Source organism: Electrona antarctica (assembly GCF_951216825.1).
Source record: "Electrona antarctica genome assembly, chromosome: 5".
In the NCBI taxonomy this organism is placed as follows: domain Eukaryota; kingdom Metazoa; phylum Chordata; class Actinopteri; order Myctophiformes; family Myctophidae; genus Electrona; species Electrona antarctica.
In genome coordinates, this window is record NC_136810.1 from 41,570,098 (window position 1) to 41,592,721 (window position 22,624).

General features: G+C 41.7%; 1 protein-coding gene across 1 annotated transcript; it reads right to left on the bottom strand.

Annotated features, from left to right (window-relative positions):
* Positions 1–509: 509 nt before the first annotated feature.
* rspry1 (ring finger and SPRY domain containing 1) lies at positions 510–22,271 on the bottom strand. The gene is made up of 15 exons (XM_079501353.1): positions 21,887–22,271; positions 20,748–21,414; positions 19,478–19,530; positions 17,267–17,379; positions 15,653–15,779; positions 15,049–15,107; positions 14,211–14,277; positions 13,745–13,876; positions 11,861–11,976; positions 11,477–11,620; positions 10,083–10,194; positions 8,764–8,866; positions 7,228–7,380; positions 5,288–5,392; positions 510–5,084 (listed from the first exon to the last, which is right to left on the bottom strand). Exons 2-15 carry the CDS (start codon positions 21,173–21,175, stop codon positions 4,988–4,990), a joined length of 1,809 nt encoding a protein of 602 aa, XP_079357479.1. The 5' UTR covers positions 21,176–21,414; positions 21,887–22,271; the 3' UTR covers positions 510–4,987.
* Between the last annotated feature and the right edge of the window lie 353 nt (positions 22,272–22,624).

Genomic DNA, 22,624 nt, shown 5'->3' on the forward strand with positions numbered 1-22,624 from the left:
CATGGCATTGTGGACAACATCTTATCTAACATCAAAATATTCTTTCGTTTTGAGTCTGAGAGGCTAAATCTCATCAAATGGTGGATCAAATGCAGAATAGATAATGGGCCTTGATATGAAAAAGGGGTTCACTTAGAATGGAGGGGTTAACTTGAAGAATGCCAGTAAACAACCCAGGAATTCATGTACAAAGGCATTTAGGTATTAATTTATCTACATCCAAATTCGAAATAACATTCAAAATAAGCAGTTACGTGATACACCATAAATGTGTCCAACTTTTTATTCAAAATGTGGTTTTCTATTGTGTAACAATATACACAGATTTGAATAATCTGAAATATGTAAAATAATGTATCACAATCTAGATAGAATAATATATTTAGTTACCATGTTTTATAACATTAATTCCAGTCAGTCAAGTAATCCATTACTTCAGAACTCTGGCTAGAGTAAATAACCAGTGTGTGTGAGAGACAGTGATATAAAATAAACCAAGTGACACGTACTTAACTCACATGAACATACATTTATTACAAATATCACAATCCAGGAAACAACAATTCCTCAGTAAATCACATCTTTGGGAACCCTGGTCCAAAACTCCTTTATAGATGTTTAAATACAATGTGGCCTGTTCCTTACTTATTTTTTTCCCCAGTCTTGAACTTTATTTGCAGTAGGAGAGACAACTGTCAAATTGTCACGTTGTGCAAGGAGCCAATGACAAGCAGACATCTCTTCGATACTGGGATGAAATCAGAGATCATTCTTGTATTGTTGGAATCATTTAAAACATTGATTTCATGCAATTTGCTGGAGTAAAAATCATTCCAGATTAATTAAGACATTTTAAGCATTATTCATCTCAAATGATTGTTTGCATCATTATGCTAAATTCACCCCATTTGCAAAATACAACTGTTAATTCTGTCAACCCAGAAATGCTTCAAGTAGGCCTAAAGGACGGCAAAAAAGTTGAAGAGAGAGGGAGGGACAGAATGAGAGAAATATGGAGATATCAGGAAGAGAAGAGTAGAGATGTGCTTAATTGCTGCTTAAGACATGAACAAGGAACCGTATGCTGCTGTTACGCAGAATTCACACGAGCAGAATGCTTACAGCAATGCAAACATTTTCAAAATACGTGTCTGAGGTTATGAATGACAGCCTTGTAAATAAGTGAGTTGTGCTCTGGCAACAGCTCCGGTGGTCCAAAACAAGCAGCTGTACCCAGCTGGGGAGCTCACAGACACATAGAAGACATATCTGATAATGTGCGACTCTGGCAGCTTGTTTGTTTTGCTTGTTTTTGTATGAGTCCTACTTCAACGACGTTAAAGTACAGTATTGAGTACAGTATTGCATCCCAGGACCCCCGGAGGGTGACATGATTGCGTCCTCAATTTAGTGAGTCTAAAGGATGCAGGATGCAGGCTATTTGCATCACTGGGCTAAAACTCCACAACTGTGAATTCAGCATCACATCAACAGCGTTGCTTCGCTGCCATGCTGAGAATGCACTGTCTGAGGTTCAATGCAAATTCTATAGTGGAGGACAATTTGACCCACTGAGTCGGGGGAGGCGGTCGAGTCAGCAACAAGCCATATAAAACTTGAGAAAAAGTTCCAACTTTGACACAGGACCACCAACTAATCAGAGGACCACGGGGCAGGCATGTACAATCGACACAAAAGAAAGGTGGTGTGTAGCAACTACATGGCCCATTTCTTACCCCAAATGTATATATATATTTTACAAACAATGTGCCAGAGATTAGCAACGAATGTCTCTTCTCTCCCCGTCTGTAAGCTCCTTGCACGGGCTTGCTCTGATCCGCTCAGAACAGCAGAGCTGTCGCTCAGCCTTCAGTTCCACCCTATGTTGTCACAAACCTGGAAATTACACTGCCTTTCAGATTGACTTGCTTCATCACACACACACACACACACACACACACACACACACACACACACACACACACACACACACACACACACACACACACACACACACACACACACACACACACACACACACACACACACACACACACACACACACACACACACACACACACACACACACACACACACACACACACACACACACACACACACACACACACACACACACACACAATACTAACCATGATGCTACTGACATGTTTAGTCACATTGTTTTCTATCATTGGTTCATTTGACCTTCCAGTCACGTTACACAGTAGATTAGGTCGTTTTTTAAGACATCCCACAGAAATGTTGAAAACTCTTAGGATTTAGGTTAGGACTTTTTTTTTTAGAATGGGCCTCAGGTCTAAATTGGTTCAACGTGGGTTTCTTCAACTGTCTTACTCGCTCTCTGACTGAACATCCATGGCAACATTCACCACATCCAAAACAAGGTTTTATATGTACTGGCAAAATAACATACTGCAGATACTTACAGAAAAATAAACTCACCAGGAAAACCACAGCACAGGTAACTAAGGTTGGACTGGAGATTTTTTCATAGTGCGGCACTTGGTGCCGCGCTATGAGATTGTAGATCTGCTATTTCTTTAAATTTGTGAAAATGTGGCACAAATCTTTGAATATGCTTTCACAGAAAAATATTTTAACTCAAATCTTTTGCTTCTGGGGGGTCCCTGGAACAACATATTTTCAGATGGGGGTCTGTAGCCAAATACATATCATTCTAGGGGTCCTTGAGATTAAATAGTTTGAGAACCACTGACTCAGAAACATAAGGTTTTTCTGTCATGATTTAGAAGACATTTTGTAGAATCTGGTCTCAGTCCTAAATGGGTTAAGACATCCTACAGAAATGTTGAAAATCTGGGTGAAATTCCAATACCAAGGAGGCTCCAAGGAGAAATCCTTGGAGCCTTTTTCTCCAAACACCTCTCCAAACACCTTGTTACACACAATTTGACTAGGGCAGCACCGTACCGAGAACATGTTTATAGATTAGCTTCTCCCTGCCTGTCAGCCTCTTCTTATTGTTAAATATTGATATAAAAAATGAAATCGTGGGTAAAGCACATCTGAGCAAAAACAAAAAGAGGAAGCACCAGGAGTTAGTGCTAGGTACCACTGGTCAACATGTGGCCAATACAGGTTATACTGTACCAGTTTTTGAAATGATACACTTTCTATTGACCCATTTGTAAATGTAATCTACTTATATAGAATCAGACAATGTTCAATTGATTTAAACCTGGTATACACCAAAGACTGGCATCTATTCCAAAAGGTATAAATGTCCAATACACTAGCCTGGCTTGGCCAGCCTCATAATAGCATGGATTCACTGAAGATTCCTCCCCGCCGGGAGACATGAGGAGACGCTATGAGGCTGGCCAAACCAGGCTACCAATACACAGTCCAGCCCTAAAACATAAGCTACCTTTGAGTGTGTGCACACACTGGAACTGACTGCTGAAGGCAATTGGACAGGTGTTGGTAAAGAGAATATATTGTGAATTCCTAACATTTGGAAAACATGTTCATACTTTGAAGCAAATAAAATGACAATGCCAGGCCGAGGCCCTCGCCAATGGCATTATCTTCACACCTAACTGTAAAGAGAAAATATATCTTGTTTCTTAGATTGAACACTGCTGTATTCTACAGGCTGTGTTCCAACATTTTTTCTTGTATCCTGTGCTTTATGCATATCCAACCTCATCAGACTGTGCCTTTGGCAGATGTGTTGGTAATGGCGGCGATGGGTGACCGAGCTGAATTACAATGTGGGTTTGAGGCCAACTTTACACGAGAAGGGTTGCCAGAGAAAACGGTAAAGTCCTGTTGCGTTCTCATTTTTAATTCGCCTTTTACATGGAAATGCAACATTGATGAACACGCTGTAGTGTGCATGCCACGTCGCTAGGTGGCGGTGACGGACTGCCACATAGACCAGCCACGTGCCTCCTTCCTATCATACATCATGGTTAACATTCACCATCGCTAGTCGCTACAATTGTATTTGTAGGATGAGCGGGGCAAGGGAGTGCTTGCTCATTTTGCGTTGTGAGCCCACGTGAGCCATGATGTCACAAGTTTTGCGGATTCACCGTTTTGCCCGTTCACATGGAGACGGGAGGAAACGGCGTTTTCAAACATTTGCACTCTGGAAGGCGTTTTCACTTTGTTGCGTTTTCACCTCCCGAAAACGGCGTTCTCGTCTAAAGGGACCACCGCATACGATACTTTATTTTACCGTTTTCTATGAACACCGTTCCTGTGTAAAGGGGGCCTCTGAGTGACCACCGTGATGTCAGATAGCTCAACGCAGAAGTTGCAGACTGTATGGACTCATCTTCCTTTGTCTGAATAACACACTGCGCCTCCACTCTTGCTTCTCTCGGGCTTCAACCAAGCCCCCAGAATGGCTGGCCAACGTTGGAAGTTCATAGCACTCGGCCCTACTGGTCAAAGCTGGAACTGCAGGCGGGCCCGTGCATTTAGCACGAGGAAACTCCTGTGCAGCATCTGGGGTTTAACATTGAGCACCTCCGCATTTTGGATACCAAATGTTGGTGTCCAAATCGAGAAAAAAAAGTAGACTGTTCTTCCGGGTGCTTCAAAACACCACTGAGCAACTTCCATTGAGATGAATAGCAGGGGGAGGGGGCGAGGCAGTCCGCTCTCTATCCTTTATAACGCTTAGGGCTTCATCAGACAGAAGATAAAGGAAAAATGAGGAAAGGATTCCACGATCCAACCATGGCTTTACTCCCCTCCTCTCTCCCTCTTCTTTTCGTTTTTTATTTTTTTATCGGAAAGGAAATTCCTATAATGCATCTCCTCTGTCCATCCCCAGGCCCCAGGGTTCCATTATATAAGTCATCACAATGTCATGGCAACACCCTCACAGTCCTATTGGTCGCTTTGATTACGGTACGGGGCAAGAGGGTATTGGAAGAGAGAGAGGAAGGAACGATTGATCCATGTCCTGACTGGAGGTGAAGCAGGGAGTGTGTCAGGAGACGTGTGCAATGAGTCTGACACGGGTCTGGATGTCCTGGCGACACAACGGGCATGTCTCTAATTGTAAGGCACACTCCATACATATACCACTGCAGGGAGAGAAACAGGAAACAAGAACATCCATTATTCATAATAGAGTGGAGATTGGGGATTCATGCAACTCTACCTTGCTTGAACCACATCTTAACGCTAATACAAACATCTTTGATCTTTGAACCAAAACATCATGCATTTCAATAACATGGATATTTTGAATATGATTTATTCTATTCCACACACATACTGTACATACCCATGTCCACAGGGTCGCAGTTCGGTGTCAGCCATGATGTCGCAGCACAATGTGCAGCAGTTGTCCCGGATGCTCACCTGCTTCAGCAAGGCCAGGCGCCGGTGTCTGTGCACAAACAACCGTTAGGAAAGTGACAGCACACACACAGCCAACAAGGGACTGGCCTATTGCCATAGGCCTGTCATCTTTCTGACCATCTTCTTTTCCTTTCTGCTTTTCCCTTCAGGGGTCGCCAAAGCTATCTGTCCGTCTCCTCTTCTCTCACACCAACTAACTTCATGTCCTCTTTCACTACATCCATAAGTCTTCATCTAGGCCTCCTGCCTGGCAGTTCCAAACTCAGCATCCTTCTACCGATATGCTCACTATGCCGCCTCTGTACGTGCCCAAACCATCTCACTATGCCGCCTCTGTACGTGTCCAAACCATCTCACTATCCTGTCTCTGTACGTGTCCAAACCATCTCAGTCTGGCCTCTCTGGCTTTATCTCCGAAACATCTGACATGCGCTGTCCCTCTGATGTACTCGTTCCTGATCCTATCCATCCTTGTTACTCCCAGAGAGAACCTCAACAGCTTTACTTCCTGTCTTTTCCTCAGTGCGACTGTCTAATGACCATGACTGACCATGATGAACCAAAACCTCATGACTGTCTAATGACCATGACTGACCATGATGAACCAAAACCTCATGACTGTCTAATGACCATGACTGACCATGATGAACCAAAACCTCATGACTGTCTAATGACCATGACTGACCATGATGAACCAAAACCTCATGACTGTCTAATGACCATGACTGACCATGATGAACCAAAACCTCATGACTGTCTAATGACCATGACTGACCATGATGAACCAAAACCTCATGACTGTCTAATGACCATGACTGACCATGATGAACCAAAACCTCATGACTGTCTAATGACCATGACTGACCATGATGAACCAAAACCTCATGACTGTCTAATGACCATGACTGACCATGATGAACCAAAACCTCATGACTGTCTAATGACCATGACTGACCATGATGAACCAAAACCTCATGACTGTCTAATGACCATGACTGACCATGATGAACCAAAACCTCATGACTGTCTAATGACCATGACTGACCATGATGAACCAAAACCTCATGACTGTCTAATGACCATGATGAACCAAAACCTCATGACTGTCTAATGACCATGACTGACCATGATGAACCAAAACCTCATGACTGTCTAATGACCATGACTGACCATGATGAACCAAAACCTCATGACTGTCTATTGACCATGACTGACCATGATGAACCAAAACCTCATGACTGTCTAATGACCATGACTGACCATGATGAACCAAAACCTCATGACTGTCTAATGACCATGACTGACCATGATGAACCAAAACCTCATGAAATCAACTCAAGTGATGTTATTATTTGGTTGAGGTATTAATCTATACTGGACACCAGTGTTGATTTTCGTCGACTAAAACTATGGCAAAAAATGTTCGTCGACTACCTTTTTTCACTGAGGAAAACGAAATGAAAACTAAGCTAGGATGACTAAAACTAAAGACTAAATATATTGACAATTTTGTCAACAAATAAAAACTAGACTAACATTTTAGGAAGGGACTTCCTGGGACAAGATATCCAGTATATGTAAAAGACAAGTCATTTTACACTTGGTTGCATGCTGAAAATAGCAGATCTACTACAAGCTCACAACACGTCGCAGTGCGACACATTGTGAGCTTGTAGATCGGCTATTTTCAGCAAGTGGAAAATCAGCCATTACGACAGCACCAAGGCCCGCCAAAATACATTTAGCCGACTAAATCAAATGATTTAGCTTTAGTTTTGGGGTTTCTTTGCCAGTGGCAAGCAGGTAGGTGCTGCCTAATAGACTAGTATATAAATCAAATGTACATAATGAGTTATACAGTACCTGGGCAGAATGATCTTCTCGTTGGGTAGCAGAGAGGCAAAGTCATTAAAGGTGCTGAACTTGATGGAGGGCGGGTGGCGGAAAGGCTTGGCCCCGAAGTTAAACTCACACTGCTGGTACGACATGAAGCTGGCCGCCGCGAAGAACCCAGAGCTGGACAACACAGAGAGGTGAAACAAGACCATTAGAACACTGCTGGTACGACATGAAGCTGGCCGCCGCGAAGAACCCAGAGCTGGACAACACAGAGAGGTGAAACAAGACCATTAGAACACTGCTGGTACGACATGAAGCTGGCCGCCGCGAAGAACCCAGAGCTGGACAACACAGAGGTGAAACAAGACCATTAGAACACTGCTGGTACGACATGAAGCTGGCCGCCGCGAAGAACCCAGAGCTGGACAACCCAGAGAGGTGAAACAAGACCATTAGAACACTGCTGGTACGACATGAAGCTGGCCGCCGCGAAGAACCCAGAGCTGGACAACACAGAGAGGTGAAACAAGACCATTAGAACACTGCTGGTACGACATGAAGCTGGCCGCCGCGAAGAACCCAGAGCTGGACAACACAGAGAGGTGAAACAAGACCATTAGAACACTGCTGGTACGACATGAAGCTGGCCGCCGTGAAGAACCCAGAGCTGGACAACACAGAGAGGTGAAACAAGACCATTAGAACAAAGGGGAGTAGAAGATAAGATGTAGGGAGGTTAACCCATTTAGACCTGAGGACGCATCTGTGTCACCTTATAGCTTTGAACCACCTATTTTAACCGTTATTTTAAAGGAGCATTCAGTGATTTGGAAAAAAACCCGGTCTGCCTCGGTAACAAGATGTGCACATGCACGCACTACAGTGGGGGGACACGCAACAGGTCAACAGCACGCACACCAAGGCCCGCCCCTGCTCGATCATGATTGGCGGAAGGCCCTCTCTATCCTGATTGGATGACGGCTGGGCGACCTGGCCAAAAACGAAACCTAAGGGGTTTTTTTACCCCAGGGGTTAACTGGGGACAGGTAGGAACTCCTTAGTGAAGTGAAATCACTGAATATACCTTTAAACTTTAGCTGTTGAAAAATAGCACATCTACATAGTGTGGCGCCTCAAGCTTGTAGATCTGCAAATTTTGGAAAAATCGTGAAAATGTGTACAAATCTTTGAATATATATTCTTTAACAAATAATAAGATTATTTCATATTTGCTTCTGTGGGGCCCCTGGAACAACATATTCTCAGATGGGGGGCCGGGGGTCCTTGACATGAAAACGTTTGCGAACCACTGATGCCAAAACATAGTCATGTCATGTTTTGTAGAATCTGGCCTCAGGTCTTAATGGTGGGAAAAAAGGTTTGTGAATCTAGCTACTATATCTATGGAAAATAAAATGAAGAACTAAAGTACTAATCTGCATGAGAGGCTTTTGAGTAAACAGATCAGAGGCAGAGATTAGTATCTGTTAAAGAGCCTTTTGTGTGTCTAGTGTGTGCGTGCGTGTGTGTGTGTGTGTGTGTGTGTGTGTGTAAACTTACATGGCTGAGGAGAAGACCTGTTTCTCTGGCGGCAGCTGGTGTCCGTTCAGATAGAAGATCATCTGTTTCTTACTGAGGTCCAGTAGAAAGCCTATGGCATCTCCTAATCAGGAGACAGCAATTTTTTATTTTAGTATTAGTCATAGTCTTTTGAATAGTTTTCATTTAGTTTTAGTCACATTTTAGTCACCTGGAATGTTTTAGTGTTAGTCTAGTTTTAGCTGACTAAATATCATAAGCTTTAGTTGACTAAATCTACAGTTGATTTAGTCGACTAAAATGTGTTTTGGTGGGCCATGGTGCCGTCGTAATGGCTGATTTTACACTTGCTGAAAATAGCCGATCTAGAAGCTCACAACGCGTTGCGCTGCGACGCATTGCAACCAAGTGTAAAATGACTTATACTGGATCTCTTGTCCACTAGTCCCTTCCTAACATTTTAGTCTAGTTTTTATTTGTTGACGAAATTGCCAATATATTTAGTCTTAGTTTTAGTCATCATATAGCTTAGTTTTCATTTAGTTTCCATTTAGTTTGTGTCAGTGAAAAAAGATGTCAACGAACATTTTTCGTCATAGTTTTAGTCGACAAATCAACACTCACACACATTGCACAACTTGATGTGCATTGTGTCGTGCACCAAAAATAACCGATCTACAAGCTCACAATGTGCTGCATTGCGGCACGTTATCTTGTACTATATAAAACAAAATCACACCCGTGTGAAGTGAAGGGCGCTCTTATCATCGTACTTCATCATGACGTAAAATAGACAACGCCTATTTGCTCAGACACTAACGTAAAATTCTCCTTTCATTGTCAATGGGAATTTAGTGTTTGTGTAGGAGGAAATCTACACTAATAGCTGAATATTAGACTTTGCCTTGAAAATTCATCTTAGATGTATAGTCCAACACCTGCACATGTTCGGATGTGTACTAGCTTTTGTATAGGCTTATATATATTTTTATTTCTGTTTATATTGTACATTGTACAGTGTATTTGCTCTGTGCACAATTTTGAACATGGTTACTAATAGTGTACCATTTTGGAGATTTGTATAATTTTCTAGGTACTTTGAGGTGTATCATGGATGTATTATTGTCTGTTCTGTAACTTGTCATGTATGATGAAGCAAGTGTAATATTATTTCTGCCTCTTGGCCAGTTCCCACTTGAAAAAGAGACTCCGTCTCAATGTGTTTTTACTGGTTAAATAAAGGTTAAAATATTTAGGCCATGCAGTAAGGCCTGTTTGTGGCTAAATCAATATTGACTAACATGGTCTGAATAATCTACTTAATATATGAAAAAACATACCTTCCTTCCAGCAGGGGTGAGAGTGTGGTTTACTGCGAGCATTGTACCAGATGAGCTGCCTGCAGCCATCATACGCACACGAATACTCATCATCCCCTATACCATAGCCCTCCTGCAACACACAGACACACACCATTTTCCAAAATGATTTAAAGATATGTTTCCACCCTAAAACATGATCATAATACTAATAGGTATTATTATTATATAATAATAAAAAAAGTGTACAGTATTTATTAAAATGACGTTTTTATGTGGACACGCCCACCAGTTCATTAAGTATGCCTGGTGGGTGGGTGGTGATCCACCTGAACCCCTCACTGATAAAGGGTGAGGGGTTTGGGACGCATTGGCACGTTTGACTGTCAAGGTTTCAGACGCCAGGAAGAAACCCTAATACAAAGGGTAGACATCATTGCCCCAGGGGCTCCCTCTACTGTACTGTACTGTACTGTACTGTACTGTACTGTACTGTACTGTACTGTACTGTACTGTACTGTACTGTACCGTCACACCCGAAATCATACAGTTAATGTGTGTGCGTGTGTTAGGCTGCGCAACAGTGACACTTGGTGGTGAAAACCACCAAGTTAATCTTCACTTGATACTATCAATAAAGGCAGAAAAGCCAAAAACGAATCTTAAAAATAAAATAAAGAGTTACGTTATCTTTAAACATCTGCATTACTTAATTTACAAGAAGTCTACAGAATTAGACAGCATCAATACATCATGGAATTCATGATCAAGAGGCTAAATGTCATCAAATGGTGGTCTGTGGAATAAATAATGGACCTCAATGTGAAAAGGGGTTGAAAAAGATTTGAGATGCGGGGCGCCCGCTGGGCTAGCGGTCCAGGCGGATGCCACACGCGGCGCGTGTTCGAGTCCCGTTCATGACGACCTTTGCTGCGTGTCTCTCCCCTTCTATCAATAAAGGCAGAAAAGCCAAAATATAATCTTTAACCCATTCAGGACGGGAACCCCTTTTGGTGTTTTAAGGATTATATTATACTTTAGCTATTGAAAAATAGCAGATCTACAAGTTCATATCGCGGCACCGAGTGCAGCGCTACATGCTTGTAGATCTGCTATTTTTGAAAAATCTTGAAAATGTGGCGCAAATCTTTGAATATATATTCTTTCAGAGTGAACGTTTTTAAGTCAAATGGTTGCTTCTGGGGGGGGGGTCCCTGGAACAACACATTTCCAGATGGGGGTCGGCGGCCAATTACATATAGTTTCTGGGGTCCTTGACATGAAATAGTTGTTTGAGAACCACTGACATAGAAACATAGGTTTTTCAGAAAACTGTCATGATCTAGAAGACATTTTGTAGAATTGGCCTCAGGTCTAAATGGGTTGAAAAGAAAAACAGATTAAGAGAAGCGTACGTGATTGAGGAACTTGCTGTCCTTGGTGGCCCATCCGATCTGCATCACCCCTGACGTGACGACCGTCACCTCGTAGTACCACACCCCAGAGTCCACGCAGAACGTGCAGCGCACGCTCTCAAACGACGACGCGTCGCATCGGGCCTAAAGGAAGAATGGCGCCGAAAGACAGAAAGAAAGAGCAAAGCAATGAATGTGTAAACTTTCTGGCAGTCTATAAATCTTATTTTATTGTTGTTATTTTGTAAAACTAACTATCATTAGATTTTTGGGCTAAACCTTGGATTAATAGAAATGTTGGTGCTGATCGGTCAATGGGTTGCGAGATTAGCTCCAGACACACACACACACACGTGTCGCACACACACACACACACACACACACCTCTAGTCCAGTGGGGGAGATCTTGAGGTACTCGCTGACATCATTGCTGTTGAGCATGGCGTTGATGTTTCCGAGGTTGACCTTCTCATACGTGAACTGACGGCCATCCTTCAGGACTGTTCAGAGAACAAGGGGTTAATACAGTATACCCTCCTTCAGGACTGTTCAGAGAACAAGGGGTTAATACAGTATATCCTCCTTCAGGACTGTTCAGAGAACAAGGGGTTAATACAGTATTAATACAGTATATCCTCCTTCAGGACTGTTCAGAGAACAAGGGGTTAATACAGTATTAATACAGTATATCCTCCTTCAGGACTGTTCAGAGAACAAGGGGTTAATACAGTATAAATACAGAATATCCTCCTTCAGGACTGTTCAGAGAACAAGGGGTTAATACAGTATATCCTCCTTCAGGACTGTTCAGAGAACAAGGGGTTAATACAGTATAAATACAGTATATCCTCCTTCAGGACTGTTCAGAGAACAAGGGGTTAATACAGTATAAATACAGTATATCCTCCTTCAGGACTGTTGGGAGAACAACGTGTTAATACAGGATATCCCTTAACCCAGGGGTTCCCAACCTTTCTATTGTCACAGACCGGCTGACAGTTCATAAAATGTTCACGGACCGGCACCGAAGGGGGCGGGTGGGGGCGGGAACCTAGGAAAATCCTAACGGAAGACAGTTGACTGGTCCTTAAATAGGCTACCCGGCCACTGCTATATTATTAAAATATCACAACATAATGTTATATCATTGGCGTTATATCAACAATGATAGTATGATTTAAAAAAAACAAGATTATGTTTATGTCTTTTTCAGAAATTATGTGGAAAACTTTAAACATGCAGTGTGACGCATTACTTTACCTGGGTAACATCATCTTCTGATACTTGAATGTTTTAACATGAAATAATAATCCTGTACCGTCACCGTGTAGCGTTTTGTTTCATTAGCGTGAGCGTGATAAAATAGGCTGCAGCTGTTGTTGTCCGCTGCTGCTGCTCGTTGAGCACATATGAACGGTAAAGATAGAAGGATTGGACAGTGATGTCACTGTTATTCTACGCAACACGGAAGTAACACGGACTCGAAGCCGTTTATAAATCAGTCACTGACGTGTCCGCTGACGAATCCTTGTTTTCCTTGTTTTATTTTCATTCGACCGACAGTCAACTTTTCACCGCAGTTTTGAAAATCCTGGTGACGGTCAGGAAAACTTCTCGCGTACTAGTGGTTGGGAACCTCTGCCTTAACCCATTTAGACCTGAGCAACGCATCTTTGTTACCTCATAGCTTTAAAACTTTAGCTGTTGAGAAACAATAGATCTACAAGCTCATAGCGCACCACCGTCCGAGTGCCGCGCTACGAGATTGTAGATCTGCTATTTTTGAAAAGTCGTTCAAATGTGTGCCATTCTTTTAATTTTTTCACAGCGAACATTTTAACTCGTATCTTTGCTTCTGGGGGGGTGGGGGGGAACGAAATATTTTCAGATGGGGGTCCGGCGGCCAATTTAATTACATATCATTTTTGGGGTCCTTGACATTAAATAGTTTGAGCACCATTGATTGTAGGTTTTTCAGAAAACAAGGGACAGGACAGTGAGGACACTGGACACCCAAAATAACCTTTTCTTAGATTTTAACAAAACTAATTGTGTCCTTTGTCATAGGGAGCAATGATATAGTTTATTAGTACAACTGCCTCATAGGTTTCTGGTTTCAGAGCATTCTGCTGTTTCTGTAGCAATTTCTGCGTATTTCTAGGTTTCTGGGTGGAAAATAATATTTGGCGCAATGGCGCCGCTCGTTACATATTAGCTACACGCGTGTTCGATTTCTGCAACGTGACGTACAACGACGCAGCTACTCACAGAGATTGTCGAGGCTCCACTGGGAACAGAATCCAACCTGCCTCTTGAGGTAGTCAGACTGCTCTGCCCAGGTCTCCAGGACAGAAAGTCGGTCGCTGATACACGACTCGCACACAGTTAGCTTGTTCTCACCTGAGGGGGGACCGGAGATTAATGATTAGTGATTAGAAGAAGGCATAAAGAGCATGAATCTTCTGAGCTTCACTGTGTAACATTTACATACATGATGCATTTGAAATTTTTAAAAAAAACAGCATTTTCACAATTGTCTGACCATTGTTTGACTGATGCTAGGTTCTTCTTAAGTTTACCTATCGTAGTTTCTTGATGCACTACACTGTCTCTCTGCATTCTATGCATGTGATTACCTGTAAGTCACTCTGGATAAGAGCGTCTGCGAAATGTCTAAAACATTTAAATTGTTCATAGAGTTCCCTAAATGCTGGGATGCAACAATTGAACGTACTTGTCTGGGAAAACTTCTCCAAGGCAATGAGAGCAAACAGCATGACCGTTGGGTGTGACTCTGAGCTCTGGAAGAAGACAGAAAAGATATTGTATGCATACACATACGTGCAATAGTCTAAAGAGGTTGCTGCTAAGATGTCCCATTTAGGAATTTGGTGCCATAATATTTCCCACAGTTCTTATTCAGCAATTTTATCAACACATTTATACTTGAAGGGATGTAGGACGGACTCTGGCACAACATGAAAGGGTCATTCACACAATCATTGAAATGAAATGTTATGGTTCAGAAACTTGACACACTCACTGTGCATGCAAAAGAAACCAAAAACCAAAACAGAAAAACAGTACGATTATAGAACAGATTATAGTTTATTTTGGACTGAGTATACCTGACAAAAGGTCACATAGGCAGAAACGTTATTTGGTTAATTTTTTTACTGCTATTTGGTAATACATTTTTTCGGGAGCATTTAAAACGGTGTGTGTTATTTTTAGCTTATCTCTTTTGTTTGAGCACCCGTTGAAATCGTTTGGATGTGCGTGCACCTCCTGACCACTACGGTTCACTAAACACGATTCACTAAGCAATTTACGGTCATATTTTGGGCGTACCGGGATTTCCGACCATTCCTACGTTAGGTAAATTACCATGAATTTGGGTGTACAAGATCCGCTCATTCTTTCTTCTTCATTTTTTTGCATAAATCAATGCTATTGAACACCCTTTGTATGTGGGTTGGTTACAACAATATCAGACTCAGACTTTATTTACGGGGGCCAGTTTCCCGTAAATACATTTGTATATTTGTATATAGGTGTGTGTGTTTGCTCACCAGGCTCTCTAGAAGGTATTCCAGGGTTCCAGGATTCAACAGCCCAATACTGGCAGGACCTAATAATGACAAACATTTAAAATGAACTTCCAAGAACAAAGTAATCCCTTGACAACGACTTCGATGTCTTGGATATATCTGCGGCAATCATTGAATATCGGTAACGATTTCCATCGAGACCTATACAGTAAGTAACTCTTGCTTTTTGGCTGTAAAGTATTTGTTACCATGCAATTTTGAACTACATAACCCTAGCATTCCTATTCTGGACATCTCCCAATCTGCACACATTCAACAAAAATAGAAGATCTAGAAGCTCACAGCACTATACATTGTGAACTTGGCCAATTTGTGTAGTGGGAAAAAAGTATAGGCAAAGTATAGAACCCTGGTGAATTTTGGTCAATGAAGTATATAACTTGATGACAAATAATGCTGTCAGGACAGGTAGCATTTCAAGCTTTGGGCATCTTGACGATTGTGTCAAATAGTCTGATTACAGAAGAGATTCAACAAGCAATTAAGTAAATGGAATAGTGTTGTGTTGCATTAGGAATGTATACATAATGGTCTCAAAAGACTGTCTATACTTGACATTCTGTACCTGCCAGTTTCTCTGCCAGGCAGCCCAAGACAGCAGTGGTGTTTCTGTGTTTAGCTGGGATGAGAGCATCCTGGCGCGCTACAGCAGCACTTAGACTCAACATCTCAGAGAGCTTCTGCAGAGCATCCTGGAGACGGGAGAAGGGAACAACTGTTATAGTGGATGTAGAAGATATTCACACAGAAGTAGGGATGCACAATATAATCTGTGGCATAAATCGGAATCTGTCATATCGGACATAAAAATGCCATATCGGAACGGTCTCAAAATAATCCAGATTATTTAATTGGTTTTCACCAGCAAAAATTAAATTAAATTAAAAATGTAAACATTCATCAATGTGTTCAATAAAAATCAAAAGTGTCTAGTAGAGAGAGAGAGAGAGAGAGAGAGAGAGAGAGAGAGAGAGAGAGCGAGAGCGATTTAAACTCACTGTTCTGGGATGCATCAACAGTGCACCGTGACACACACACTTGCATGTACACTCAAATAAAAACACCCACCCACACTGAAAGCACAGCTTCTGTAGTGTATGCTGGACACATGGGAGGATGTGTCATTTAGTCATTTTCCATGATACCAAAAGGTTATTGCAGACGATGGCTGCCAATATAGACAAAAGGACACTATGGCAACGAGTCAAGGCATATGTTAATACGCACATGTAAAAACACCACACAGCTTCTGAAAAAAAATGAAAGACCCCAGGGATAGAAGGGAAGAGAGACTGGTTTTACTAGTTACAAATTTCAGTTAGAGTATCTTAAGCAGCTTAATGGATGCGCACTGTGTTTAACTTGCTGTCCACTCTTCAAACAAGAATGCATTATGTATGTGTCGTGTAGGCTAAACCACATTAACCCTGTTTTGGGCAAACCTTTTCAATGTTAAAAAAAATAAAAAATAAAAGATCAAGAATAGAGGAAGTTAGTTGGTTATCTACGAGCTCAAAACGCACAGCAACGTGTTGTGAGCTTATAAAGTAGTTTACCCTATAAGGCCACATAGGCCGAAACTTTGTGGGGTTTTTTATCGCTTCCTACTTCTCTTCAGCTATCTCTTTCGTTCGAGCACCCGTCGAAATAGTTTGGATGTGCGTGCTTGTCCTGACCACTACGGTTAAGTACACGCGCACACGTTACTGACCTTTGTGGGCAGGGGACACTCATCCAGTAGAAGGGGTACAGGCAGTGTTGATTTTGAATAGTTTTCACTTAGTTTTATGCACATTTTAGTCACCTGGAATGTCTTTGTTAGTCTAGTTTTAGTCGACTAAATGTCATACGATTTTAGTCAACTGAAATGTATTTTGGCGGGCCTTGATGCCATCATAATGACAGATTTGTTACTGATTTTACTGTTTGACACAACACGTCGTGCTACCACGCCTTGTGAGCTTGTTTGCTATTTTCAGCATGCAACCAAGTGTAAAATGACTTATACTGGATCTCTTGTCCACTAGTCCCTTCCTAACACTTTTGTCTAGTTTTTAATTGGTTGACGAAATTGTCAATATATTTAGTCATTATAGCTTAGTTCATTTATTTTCCAACTTTCCATTTAAAAGGTAGTCGACGAACATTTTTTGCATAGTTACAGGGTACAGGTACTGACCTTTGTGGGCAGGGGACACTCATCCAGCAGCAGGGTGATCACAGCAGGGCCCAGCGGATCGTCCAGGGGAATCACTCGGACCAGAGATTGGACCACCTCTAACCAACCATCATCTAAGGGGGCAAATGTCAAAGAACGGAAAGGAGTAAGAAGAGCGGAGATTAATAAAAAATGATTATAGACACAAAGAGAGAAAGCAGAGGAACACATGGTAGGGTATCAATGAAATAAATATGCAACAATGCTCATATGAAGGAGAAACTAGCACTTAAAAAGATAGTTCAAAATACTGTCTAAATGCATGAAGAAACCGTTATGGCCAGTGATTTTTGGTGTATCCCCAATAACTAAACTTACAAAAAAAACATTATTAATTAACCACTAATAAGTCCCATTTAAAAAGAAAATAGTGAAAACAGTAGGGATGCACAGATTAATCGGTAGCATAATCGGAATAGTCCATAAAGAAAATGCCATATCGCTATCGGAATGGTCTCAATACAGAATAATCTCAATACAGATTATTTTAATCGTTTTTTTTCACCAGCAAAAATTATATATGAAGATAAAAATAATGTCTACATTTAATTTGTGTACTCATTTAATTCAGTAGTCATTCAGTTGTGAAAACAGACACTTGGAAAAGACTATAGGCTATTTATTGATTGAAACAGAAACAGTCTTTGGGCCAAGCCCCGCCTAAAGCCTAGGCTTGTTTCCATTGTGGTCCTCTGTATAATATCGGAATCGGTCAGAATCGGTATCGACAGATATGACCCTGTAAATAATCAGAGATCGGATATTGGTCAGAATTTCATAATCGTGAACCCCTAGAAAATAGCCAAAAGCTCAGCTTGTAGATTTTCTATTTTTAGTACTCATTTACTTTTGTGTGTATGAAATTATAGAAAATCCTTTGAAGACTCATCCAAACTATACTGAATATTTCAAGTTTCTTTACTGAATGATCAAGCTGAAATACAGGTGTTAAGTGGGGTTTGTTTGTTACCTAAATTGTTCCGTCAATAGCGATAACTTCAGCCTTCCGCCTACTACCATAACAACACATCATGCGATACAGCAACTAAATTCCTGCACCGATATTGGAATTGGATGCACCACGTTCAGTATCTGTACAGAAATGTAATGTAATAGAACTCAGCCTTTTATTTCAACTGACTTCATCATACCCCAATAAACCCCTATAACAAAGTAACAAACCATTTTAAAAAAACTTTCACATTAAGCTACGCCCACCACCTTATCAACAACGTTGTTTTGACAAAAAATGTATTTCTTTGATCTTCTTTTAGTCTGTCCATTTTTAGCTCACTCACAGTAACCCTCAGCTCAGCTCTTCAAAATACAACATAGTCGTGTGGATGCTCTTCCTCTTCAAAAGACGTAGACAAGTGTCAGTTGAGAGGCTGACTTGTAGCGGCCGTTCAAGGACACCGGCTTGGTCGACACTGGATTAATGACAGGCGATCATTCCGATGTTTTTATAAAATGGAACGGGGAGACCCACGGACTTGCTCGCGGCTCGCAAAGTACTACTGTTCAAACGGGTATAAAGGACAAAACTGCTGTCTTCACACCGGTCTGCACACAACACATGCTATCACTCCCGCAACTAAGTTCATACTGAAGGTCTCCCTATTTGCCAGAGGATGGGGCTTCCGTGGAGCAGCAAACCAGCACCAACCTGGCGACTTAACTGTCAAGAGTATATGTGGGTCAGAGCCATTGAAGGAGAGTTGCGCCATTGAGGGGGCACAAAACAGTGCACTCGAGCGCTGCTCATGCAGCACTGGAGTGTGACAAGCTGGAGTTTGAAATACATTGTTTTCAACGAGGACGGTGCAAATATCAGCAATTTTAGGCATGTGTGCAACATGACAACTGTTTTAAAGTATTGTACAGTGACAACTAAAGTCTCCGCAAGGTTTATGTTTAGTACTATTACTGAAAAATCTAAAATAAAGGGATTTAAGCTGGGCTGTTGCCCGAGTCCAGTGCATTCTGCCAACTTCCGATCCAGGACTTTGTCACACTTCGCCAATAGAAGTCTATGTAGAAGAGACGCCATTGTACTGGTCCCATGAAGTGAACGGAGTTGTCACAACTCTCATCTATATGTGAGAGGGGACTTGCGTGCTGTCAGTGAATTAAATTATTATTATTGTGGCTGATCGCCACAGTGTATCTCACCTGTCTCTGCCATCTCATGCAATGTAATCATGGAGTACGGAGGCTCTTGGTCACTGAAAAACAAGCCAGAAACAATTTAACATTACCCTGTAAAAGTAGAGTGTTTATGTAATGTAACCAAACCTTTACTTCAGGTCCAGTTTGTTACCATTTTAGATCAACCACATCTTAGTGTGTATTATCAATGCGGTGGTATTACTGCGTGGTGCACATCAATTTACATTTCTATCACTTTTCATTCAGTATTCTATTATCTAAGTTGAGAGAAAACATTGTTTTACTCTGTCCCTGTGAACACCATCATAAACGTCAGATAACATCGTCATTTGTGTTTACTCTGTCCCTGTGACCACCATCATAAACGTCAGATAACATCATCATCAGTGTGTGTGTGTGTGTGTGTGTGTGTGTGTGTGTGTGTGTGTGTGTGTGTGTGTGTGTGTGTGAGTGATCACTGATCAGTGTGTCGGTGTTGAGTTCGTTCAGTGTATCAGTGTTGAGTTCGTCGACTAATACTATGACAAAAAATGTTCGTCCACTATACTTTTTTCACTGACGAAAGCTAAATGAAAACAAAATAAAAACTAAGCTATGATGACTAAAACTAAGACTAAATATATTGACAATTTCGTCAACAAATAAAAACTAGATTAAAATGTTAGGAAGGGACTAGTGGAGAAGAGATCCAGTATAAATAAAAGACAAGTAATTTTACACTACACAGAGGAGTCGCCCAAAAACGTAGAAAAAAGACAAAAGTGGAATGAAATATGTATATTACTAATAGAAGATTTGAGAACGGATTAACCACATTAGAGATATCATCAGTTGTGCTGATTAGTGACATAGTTTTGTCAGAGCAGCAATATTGGCATAGGAATGGAACAAAAAGGGCAGGTATACGCTCCTGTATTTTAACATCAGTTATTATGGTGGTATTTGGAGAGCCAAATATTTTCTGAGGTGGTACTTTAGTATAAAAAGTTTGGGGACCGCTGCTCTAAACTATCAACATTGTATAAATTAAAATATGCATGACAGCAGGGTGGTGACTGGTGATGCATTTGTTTTGGAAGTTAGTGATTAGTATGAATTAGTAGACTAGATTTATATCACGTTTTTTAGATATATTGTCATAGATATGCCCCTAATGATTTCTCATTCACATTCACATTAGGCTATTTAATTATAAGTGATAATAAATTAAGTTTCTATCCATTATTAATATCATAACTATTATCTTATTACCGGTATATATTATTACACTCACTTATCCACTAGCGTCCTGATGACAGCGAGCGTGTCCAGCACCAGACCATCCACGTTCTGTTTCTTCCGTCGTGGTTCGTGGGGCCCACGGCCCCTGCGCGGTGGCCTAACGGGGTCCCTGGGGCGACTGCTCCGAGCCTCTCCACTAGCATCGACACCAACACCACCTGTACCATGATGATCCACCCGTTGCCTGGCCTGGCCTCGGGTCGCCCTGGTCGACCCGTGGCGGTGGTGGGGGTCTTCCAGGTCACTCTCCTCCCGGCACACACAGCTGTTACCCATGGTGGTTACGGTGCTGGAGACTACGCCGATAAGGGTCTCCCAGAATGGAGGAGGGGGCTTTGAGGAGGAGGAGGAGGACAGGGAAAGCAGAACCCGTGCAAGGCTCCTGCAGGCACAGAATGCGATCCAGGCGGCCACTATCATATCATTTGTAGCACGACTTTGTCTTCGGAGGGTCTCATCCTTACCGGCAGAGTGGAGTCGCTGTCGGTTATCATACTGATGCCGAGGCGAGCAGTGGGATTGTTTGTTGTGGGGCTTGAAAAACTATATCTGGCTGGTTAAATGGAGTGGGAAAGGCTCAAGATGGTGAAATCAAAAAAAGTCATTGACCATCATAAATGGTGGAAACATTATCCAGCTTTCTCTTTCAGCTCACACACCTGAGGGTGGAACACAAACAGAGTTAGATATCAAATCAGCTGTCTGTCACTCCTGCACAAACCTAAGTGCTAATGTCAATGAATCTAGTACAATAATACTAGATCTCCACACATTATTAGGTTTAAAAACAAAATGCTGTCGATAAAATAACAAGAAAGACCACAGTTGTTGGCAATTCAATTCACAGGATCATTTTTAATTCTCTCAGTGACGGGTTTTGTATTTCCATTGTGTAGCATAATAGCATATATTTGTTGACAAAATCGTCACTCACACCACCAGTGCTGCAAACGTTGCCTGTAAAATACCTACCCAGGTTTAACTTGAGCAAGATAGATGGCATTTCCCAACACTGCTGCCTTATCAGTCACAATTTAATTTCACAGCTAATAATAATTTGTAATGATCACCCACGGACTGTTTAGTTTAACCAACACATAGCAACACGTTTCCTTTTTAATCCGTTCTTACCTTATTATTGCAATGAATCAGTTGAACAGTCCTAGTAGTGTCCATACAGTGACATGATCAGTGTCGGTTAGTTAGCACACAGGCTAGCTGTTCTCTAGATGGACTCAACAGCAGCAACCCAACATATTATTAGCTTAACGTATGTAGCTTAATGTTTGTTGTTCTCTAAAATAAATCATTATGCGACGGGACAGCGTTCATCCCGAGGCTACCATCATCGTGTAGGTTCCTTACTGTGGCCTTAATGCTGCTGTTATTGGTTGTAATGTTGTAATATGTCCATGTAATAGTGGCTAACGCCCTGTAAACATGTTCTGATGTGTGCTTAAACACACACAGCATCAAGTGCTAGCTAAGTTCCGTAGCGTCTCGTCATCAGCTGTCGAATGTCCATGGAGGCTGGAGGAGGAGCATAGCACCCCCCCCCCCCCCCCCCCCCCCCCAATTCAATTAAATTCAATTCAATTTCATTTTTTCTTTTTTCAATTCAATTCAATTCAATTCAATTCAATTCAATTCAACACACACACACACACTCACTCACTCACTCACTCACTCACTCTCTACACACACACACATACACACACTCACTCACTCACTCTCTCTCTCACACACACACGCAGCGCACACACGCAGACACACACACACACACACACACACACACACACACACACACACACTTTTCACCTTTACACAAAACCCCACCAAATCCAATCAGGAGAGAGACAGACAAATAAT

Excerpts from the sequence above, each read along its gene's own strand:
- rspry1 (XM_079501353.1), bottom strand. The coding sequence starts at position 21,175 with ATGATAGTGGCCGCCTGGATCGCATTCTGTGCCTGCAGGAGCCTTGCA. Across the intron at positions 14,278-15,048 it reads AATACCTTCTAGAGAGCCTG|AGCTCAGAGTCACACCCAAC; the intron begins GTGAGCAAACAC and ends GTCTTCTTCCAG. Across the intron at positions 10,195-11,476 it reads ACAGCAAGTTCCTCAATCAC|GAGGGCTATGGTATAGGGGA; the intron begins GTACGCTTCTCT and ends TGTGTGTTGCAG.